This window comes from Ascaphus truei, unplaced genomic scaffold, assembly GCF_040206685.1.
Source record: "Ascaphus truei isolate aAscTru1 unplaced genomic scaffold, aAscTru1.hap1 HAP1_SCAFFOLD_1144, whole genome shotgun sequence".
Taxonomy (NCBI): Eukaryota; Metazoa; Chordata; class Amphibia; order Anura; family Ascaphidae; genus Ascaphus; species Ascaphus truei.
This window is the reverse complement of record NW_027454011.1, coordinates 37,670-46,408: the sequence shown is the minus strand read 5'-3', so window position 1 is coordinate 46,408 and position 8,739 is coordinate 37,670. Positions and strand designations below refer to the sequence as shown.

Sequence of the window (8,739 nt, the reverse complement as noted above, 5' to 3'; positions counted from 1 at the left end):
CCTGTGCGGCTGTGCCTTAGGAGGGGTGAGAGAAGGTGAGACCCGCGGTGTGATGGCAGTGCCATGTTACCCTGTGCGGCTGTGCCTTAGGAGGGGTGAGAGAAGGTGAGACCTGCGGTGTGATGGCAGTGCCATGTTACCCTGTGCGGCTGTGCCTTAGGAGAGTGAGAGAAGGTGAGACCCGCGGTGTGATGGCAGTGCCATGTTTCCCTGTGCGGCTGTGCCTTCGGAGGGGTGAGAGAAGGTGAGACCCGCGGTGTGATGGCAGTGCCATGTTACCCTGTGTGGCTGTGCCTTAGGAGGGGGGAGAGAAGGTGAGACCTGCGGTGTGATGGCAGTGCCATGTTACCCTGTGCGGCTGTGCCTTAGGAGGGGTGAGAAGGTGAGACCCGCGGTGTGATGGCAGTGCCATGTTACCCTGTGCGGCTGTGCCTTAGGAGGGGTGAGAAGGTGAGACCCGCGATGTGATGGCAGTGCCATGTTACCCTGTGCGGCTGTGCCTTAGGAGGGGTGAGAAGGTGAGACCCGCGGTGTGATGGCAGTGCCATGTTACCCTGTGCGGCTGTGCCTTAGGAGGGGTGAGAGAAGGTGAGACCCGCGGTGTGATGGCAGTGCCATGTTACCCTGTGCGGCTGTGCCTTAGGAGGGGTGAGAAGGTGAGACCCGCGGTGTGATGGCAGTGCCATGTTACCCTGTGCGGCTGTGCCTTAGGAGGGGTGAGAGAAGGTGAGACCCGCGGTGTGATGGCAGTGCCATGTTACCCTGTGCGGCTGTGCCTTAGGAGGGGTGAGAGAAGGTGAGACCCGCGGTGTGATGGCAGTGCCATGTTACCCTGTGCGGCTGTGCCTTAGGAGGGGTTAGGTGAGACCCGCGGTGTGATGGCAGTGCCATGTTACCCTGTGCGGCTGTGCCTTAGGAGGGGTTAGGTGAGACCCGCGGTGTGATGGCAGTGCCATGTTACCCTGTGCGGCTGTGCCTTAGGAGGGGGGAGAGAAGGTGAGTCCCGTGGTGTGATGGCAGTGCCATGTTACCCTGTGCGGCTGTGCCTTAGGAGGGGTGAGAAGGTGAGACCCGCGGTGTGATGGCAGTGCCATGTTACCCTGTGCGGCTGTGCCTTAGGAGGGGTGAGAGAAGGTGAGACCCGCGGTGTGATGGCAGTGCCATGTTACCCTGTGCGGCTGTGCCTTAGGAGGGGTGAGAGAAGGTGAGACCCGCGGTGTGATGGCAGTGCCATGTTACCCTGTGCGGCTGTGCCTTAGGAGGGGTGAGAGAAGGTGAGACCTGCGGTGTGATGGCAGTGCCATGTTACCCTGTGCGGCTGTGCCTTAGGAGGGGTGAGAGAAGGTGAGACCCGCGGTGTGATGGCAGTGCCATGTTACCCTGTGCGGCTGTGCCTTAGGAGAGTGAGAGAAGGTGAGACCCGCGGTGTGATGGCAGTGCCATGTTACCCTGTGCGGCTGTGCCTTCGGAGGGGTGAGAGAAGGTGAGACCCGCGGTGTGATGGCAGTGCCATGTTACCCTGTGTGGCTGTGCCTTAGGAGGGGGGAGAGAAGGTGAGACCTGCGGTGTGATGGCAGTGCCATGTTACCCTGTGCGGCTGTGCCTTAGGAGGGGTGAGAGAAGGTGAGACCCGCGGTGTGATGGCAGTGCCATGTTACCCTGTGCGGCTGTGGCAGGTCATAGACATGCAGATGAGCATACAGTTATATTTGCATATTTGCTTTCCTGTGGAGGGTTTTTGTCACTTTTTTTACTCACCATAACTTAACTCAGTATTATGTTTTATATATATATATATATATGTGTGTGTAGAGGTATCAGTACCGTGTTAGCCGAGCTTCAATAATCAAAAAATAAATAGATGATACCGTTCTGTGGCTAACGAAATGCTTTTATTTGTGCGAGCTTTCGAGATACACTGATCTCTTCTTCCTGCGATGTTACAATGAATGAAGCAAGGATAACTTAAAAACAGTGTCTCTTGGAATGTTATCTGTGCTTGTCCTTCCCCCGGTGTGGATGTGTTTTATGGCTAGAGGTGTCAAAGGGTAACTGAAAGCAAGTGAAGAAAGATTGTGTATGTGTATCAGTGTGAATAAAAATGAATGGAGAGCCCACAGTATAAACAGTGCTCTACACAAGGTGTGTGTGGAGTGAGAGGGATATAAATGGTGTGGGTGGGTGTGGAAATGTGAGAGTTTGTAGCACAACTAAAAGTGTGTGTGGATACTATGTGGTCCCTATTGGTGTATATGGATGGAAAAATAAGGAGTATTAGTATGTGTGAGAGACAGCTGTGTGTGCATACATATAGCACAGTATGTACAGACATGGCCTTTAGCGCTCATGGGAAGAGAGTTCGCTAGTGTCAGTAATGTATATGTATATATATGTATATATATATACATACAGTGTTCGACAAACCTATACATTTGCACGCCCCGGGCGAGTGGATTTAACATCGTGGCGAGCGCCTATTTGCCCAAGCAGCACACCTTTGGTACTAGGTGGCGAGTAAATTTTCTTGTTCGCTGTGTAGATTTTTTGGTGATTTGTCGACCACTGTGTGTGTGTGTGTATATATATATATATATATATATATATATATATATATATATATATATATATATATATATATATATGTATATATATATATATATATATATGTATGTGTTCACCTTTCCTGTCTTGCCTTCAAATACTTTTTGGGCAAGCTACCCACCTATCTGAACAAGCTCCTCACCCCTACAACATGCAGCACTTATCTGAGATCTGACTCCAAAAGACTGTTCATGGTCCCAAGGTTCAACAAAGTATCCGGCCGCTCCTCCTTCTCTTACCGTGCACCCCAAAACTGGAACAGTCTACCGGAGAGACTCTTAGCCGCCACCAGTCTAAGTTCTTTCCTAACTAAGTCTGTCTCACATTTTATCCTGGTCTGTAACTGTTACATACGCTCATAATATATATTATCTGTAACTGTTACATACGCCTATAATATATATTATCTGTAACTGTTACATACGCTCATAATATATATTATCTGTAACTGTTACATACGCCTATAATATACATCTTCTCTAACTGCATGCAATGTCTTGTATATAATGTATACCCTGCTCATTTATGTAACTGTATTTGTAACCATGTATTATCTGTCATATTAACTATGTCCAGGACATACTTGAAAACGAGAGGTAACTCAATGTATTACTTCCTGGTAAAACATTTTATATATACATATACATATACACAGTGGTTGACAAATCACCAAAAAATCTACTCGCCACACAAAAAAATCTACTCGCCACCTAGTACCAAACGTGTGCTGCTTGGGCCAATATTTACTCGCCCGGGGGTTAAATCCACTCGCCCGGGGCGAGCAAATGTATAGGTTTGTCGAACACTGCATATACATATATACATACACACGCGCGCATGTGCACATACAGTTAGGTCCGGAAATAATTGGACACTGATACAAGTTTTGTTATTCCGGCTGTGTACCAAAATAAGTTCAAGTCACAGTTATATAATGAACTAGCTGAGAGACCCGGCGTTGCCCGGGATGTGAACCGTGAATAAGTATGTGTAAATGTTGTATGATGTGTATTGCAAAGTTTTAATGTCATGTGAATGTTATGTAATATTTTAGAAAAGTGTGTTTGTAAACCAACAACAGTAGAAAGTGATTGTGTGGTGGGTAGGTGAGTGAGGGTGGGTTGGGTGTGTGTGTGTTGTAGTGTGGGTGAGTGTGTTTTCTGTAGTGTTGTGTGTGTGTGGTTGTGTGTGTGTGTTGAGTGTGTGTGTTGAGTGTTGTGTGATTGTTGTGTGCGGATGTGTTGAAAGTGTGCAATAAATGACACAGACGGCTGAATGTGTATTGTGTTGTGAATCAATTGTATTGGACCGAAGAGCTGATTTCCTGTGTGAGGTGGCAGCGGAGGGTGTGTGTTGTTGCGCAGATTTGGGGTGGTGGCGGGTTGAGGTGCAAGGGGAGGTGTGTTGCAGACTTGTAAATCAGCATGGTGTTGAGTGTAGTGTGTTTGTGGCAGCACGGTGAAGGGGAGGTGTGTTTGGGGCGGGAAGGGTGTGTTGTTGTGTTTTGGCGTCCGTGTGGGTGTGTGTTAAAGCGTTGTGTAGGGGAGGTGGGTTGAATATGCGGCAGCATGCGTTGTGGTGTGGGGGGTAGGTAGGGGTGTGTGGAAGTGTTGTTTAGTGTGGCGTATCAGCAGAGGAGGGTTGTGTGTGTGTGAAGACGTGTGTGGTGGGTGAGGGCGTGTGCCGTGGATTAGGGCATATGTGTGTTGGTGAGTGCGTGTGTGTGTGTGGTGCGCGTGGCGTGTTTGAGGGTGCGTGTGTGCGCGTGGTGCGTGGCTGAGGGTGTGTGTGCTGCGTGAGTGCGTGCGTGGGTGAGGGTGTGGCGTGGCTGAGGGTATGTGGCGTGGCTGAGGACGTGAGGCGTGGCAGAGGGGTTGTGCAGGCACGTGATTGAGGGGGCGTGTGGTTTACTGTTGTGTGTGTGTGTGTTTGTGTGTAAGGGACACAGTGATCCTATATTGTTTTAGGAAGCAGACATGTGTCAGGAGGTGTTGTTAAATGGAATGAGTGCTATGTTATTGTGTGAAGCACGGATATTGCACGAGGTTGAAGGTGAGGTGTGTTGGGCTACAGGAGGTGTTGGTGTGTTTGCAGGCTACGTGTGGCGATGTGGGGTGCGGGGGGGGAGGGTCACGGTAGGGTTTGTGCGGTGGTGAGGGCTTCGGGACAGTTTTGATGTGGCTGGCAAAGGTAGTGTTTGGGGGGGGGCGTGCGGGCAACGGAAGTGTTTTTGGGGGGGGGGGGGTCCAGCGGGCTATGGTAGTGTTTGTGGGGGGGGGGGTGTCCGGCGGGCTATGGTAGTGTTTGTGGGGGGGGGGGTGTCCGGCGGGCTATGGTAGTGTTTGGGGGGGGGGGTGCGGGACGGGATACGGGAGTGTATTTATTGGTAAGGGCGGTGTAAATGAGTGCTTTGTGCGTACGGTGGTGGATGCGGGCCCTCCTGCGGTAGGGGTTGCGCTCCACGTGCGTGGTTGTGATGCGGGCCCTTCGGAGGTAGGGCTTGCGCTCCACGTGCGTGTTTGAGATGTGTGGCGTAGTGTTTTTTTTGGGGGGGGGGGTGGTTCGGGTGGGCTACGGGAGTGTTTGTGTGGGGGGGGGGCCGGCGGGCTATGGTAGTGTTTGGGGGGGTGTCCGGGTGGGCTACGGGAGTGTTTTTTGTGGGGGTGGTCCTGCGGGCTATGGTAGTGTTTGTGGGGGGGGGGGTGTCCGGGTGGGCTACGGGAGTGTTTTTTGGGGGGGTGGGGGGGGTCCTGCGGGCTATGGTAGTGTTTGTGGGGGGGGGTGTCCGGGTGGGCTACGGGAGTGTTTTTGGGGGGGTGAGGGGGTGTCCGGCGGGCTATGGTAGTGTTTGGGGGGGTTGGGTCAGGGTGGGCTACGTGAGTGTTTTTGGGGGGGTTTGGGCGGGCGGTCTACGGGAGTGTGTGGGGTGTTTGGTGCGTCATCCAGGAGGTATTGCGACGTACACTGAAACAATACAGCGGCAGCAGGGTGAAGTAGAGGTATGTGGTCCCTGGAGGGGGGTTGTGGCGTGCAGCGGGAGGTGTTGTGGTTGTGTGCTCGGTGGGTGTGAGGGGGGGGGGGGTGCGGGACGGGATACGGGAGTGTATTTATTGGTAAGGGCGGTGTAAATGAGTGCTTTGTGCGTACGGTGGTGGATGTGGGCCCTCCTGCGGTAGGGGTTACGCTCCACGTGCGTGGTTGTGATGCAGGCCCTCCTGCGGTAGGGCTTGCGCTCCACGTGCGTGTTTGAGATGGGTGGCCTCTGGAGGTAGGGGTTTGTGGCGTCGTCAGTGCGTTTTGGCATGGGAGGGTGCACGGGAGGGGTTGCGCTCGATGAGGGCTACGGGGAGGCTGTGTTGCGGCCTTGGGAGGTGGGGTAGTGTGTTGCGTGGTAGTGGAGGAGATGCGGGCGTTGTTTGGTGGCGATGTTTGCTGGGGGGTGTGTGGTGTTTTTGGGATGAACGTGTTATGTTGAGGTGGAGGGGAGGGGTGTTGGCAGGGTAGGCAGGAGTGTGTGCGGGTGGTAGAGGGGCTGCGGTAGCGGCAGAGGTGTGGTATGCATTGTTGGGTGTGTGGTTGTTAATTGGGGGTGGCCGTCGGTGTGCGCTCTGTGAGCGTGCGGTGTGTGTAGGTGATCGGGCGCTGTTGCAGTGGTGAAAAGAATATATAGATATGTAAGAGTGTGTACCTGCGTCCTTGTTTTGGTGGTATCAGACGGTCAGGTTTTTGATGGTTGAGAGGTGAGAGCTGTGAAGCGTTCCCAAATCTCCCAGAGCAGTGAGGGTTAGGTGCTGTGAAGCGTTCCCAAAGCTCAGTGAGGGGTGGGAGAGTGTGGTAGTGGGGTTGGTGTGTTGGCCGCAGGCCAATGAGAGGAGTGCGGGGGCGGGCGTGGGGCCAAGGGAGCTATGTAATTGGGCTGAGGCCGTGGTGTCAGTGCAAATGAGAGGTGTGCGGGGGCGGGTGTGTCAGGGGAGCAATGTGATTGGCCTGAGGCGGATTGGCCTCAGGCGGAGTGACGGGCCAAAGGTCCAATGCGATGGGCCGTAGACACAGGGACCGTAGACACAGGGAGACACATACATACAGACAGACAGACAACGACACATAGGACACTTTGAGAAATATATAGTAGATATGGGCTTAAAGTGCCGTCTATCAGCTTTAATTTGAAGGTATTAACATCAAATTGGAGGAAGGGTTTGGGAATTACATATCTTTAATATGTAGCCCCCTCTTTTTCAAGGGACCATAAGTAATAGGACAATTGACTCAAAAGCTGTTTCATGGACAGGTGTGGGCTATTCCTTCGTTATTTCATCATCAATTAAGCAGGTAAAAGGTCTGGAGTTGATTCCAGGTGTGGCATTCGCATTTGGAAGCAGTTGCTGTGAACCCAAAACATGCGGACAAAGGAGCTCTCAATGCAAGTGAAACAGGGCATCCTTAGGCTGTAAAAAAAAAAGAAAATCCATCAGAGAGATAGCAGGAACATTAGGAGCGGCCAAATCAACAGTTTGGTACATTCTGAGAAAAAAGAACGCACTGGTGAGCTCTGCAACACAAAAAGGCCTGGCCGTCCACGGAAGACAACAGTGGTGGATGATCGTAGGATCCTTTCCATGGTAAAGAAAAACCCCTTCACAACATCCAGCCAAGTGAAGAACACTCTCCAGGAGGTAGGCATATCATTGTCCAAGTCTACCATAAAGAGAAGACTTCACGAGAGCAAATACAGAGGGTTCACCACAAGGTGCAAACCATTCATAAGCCTCAAGAATAGAAAGGCCAGATTAGACTTTGCCAAACAATATCTAAAAAAGCCAGCCCAGTTCTGGAACAGCATTCTTTGAACAGATGAAACTAAGATCAACCTGTACCACAATGATGGGAAGAAAAAGGTATGGAGAAGGCTTGGAATGGCTCATTATCCGAAGCATACCACATCATCTGATAAACACGATGGAGGCAGTGTGATGGCATGGGCATGCACGGCTTACAATGGCACTGCTTCACTAGTGTTTATTGATGATGTGACAGAAGACAGAAGCAGCCGGATGAATTCTGAAGTGTATAGGGATATATTGTCTGCTCAGCTTCAGCCAAATTCAGATGGACAATGACCCAAAACATACTGCAAAAGCAACCCAGGAGTTTTTTAAGGCAAAGAAGTGGAATATTCTGCAATGGCCGATCAATCAACTGATCTCAACCCGATCGAGCATGCATTTCACTTGCTGAAGACAAAACTTAAGGCAGAAAGACCCACGAACAAACAACAACTGAAGACAGCTGCAGTAAAGGCCGGCAAAGCATCACAAAGGAGGAAACCCAGCGTTTGGTGATGTCCATGCGTTCCAGACTTCATGCAGTCATTGCCTGCAAAGGATTCTCTACAAAGTACTAAAAATGAACATTTTATTTATGATTGTGTTAATTTGTCCAATTACATTTGAGCCCCTGAAATAAGGGGACTGTGTATGAAAATGGTTGCAATTCCTAAACGTTTCATACGATATTTTTGTTCAACCCCTTGAATTAAAGCTGAAAGTCTGCACTTCTATTGCATCTCGGTTGTTTCATTTCAAATCCATTGTGTTGGCGTACAGAGGCAAAATTATGAAAATTGTGTCTCCAATTATTTCCGGACCTGTGTGTATGTATGTGTGTGTGTGTGTATATATGGGTGTGTTTGTGTGGTTACTTATTGAGATCTCATCATTCTGTCCCATGTGTATTGCAGGGATAGAGAGCGGAGGGGTCACCCTGCTGTACCCAGCCACTGCCGGCGAGATCCAGAGCGCCTCACCCGTCACTCTGCGCTGCCACATTGATGGGCACCCGCGGTAAGACCCCCTCCCCCTCTCATACACCCCTCCCTCATACACTACCACCCGCGGTGAGACCCCCTCCCCCTCTCATACACCCCAACCCATACACTACCCCCTGCAGTACCCAGCCACTGCCAGCGAGATCCAGAGCGCCTCACCCGTCACTCTGCGCTGCCACATCGATGGGTAACCGCGGTGAGACCCCCTCCCATACACCCCTCCCCATGTCATACACACCGCCCCCCACCCTCATACGCACCGTCCCCCGCCCTCATACGCACTGTCCCCCGCCCTCATACGCACCGTCCCC

At 51.4% G+C, this 8,739-nt stretch overlaps 1 protein-coding gene across 1 annotated transcript in view; it reads left to right on the top strand.

Moving 5' to 3' along the window:
- The first annotated feature begins 8,313 nt into the window (after positions 1-8,313).
- Positions 8,314-8,739, top strand: part of LOC142475312 (inactive tyrosine-protein kinase 7-like) — a 36,611-nt gene continuing 36,185 nt past the window's right edge. Inside the window, 1 exon segment of the mRNA XM_075581233.1 lies at positions 8,314-8,444. Coding sequence (XP_075437348.1) covers positions 8,329-8,444 — 116 coding nt within the window. The 5' untranslated portion in view covers positions 8,314-8,328.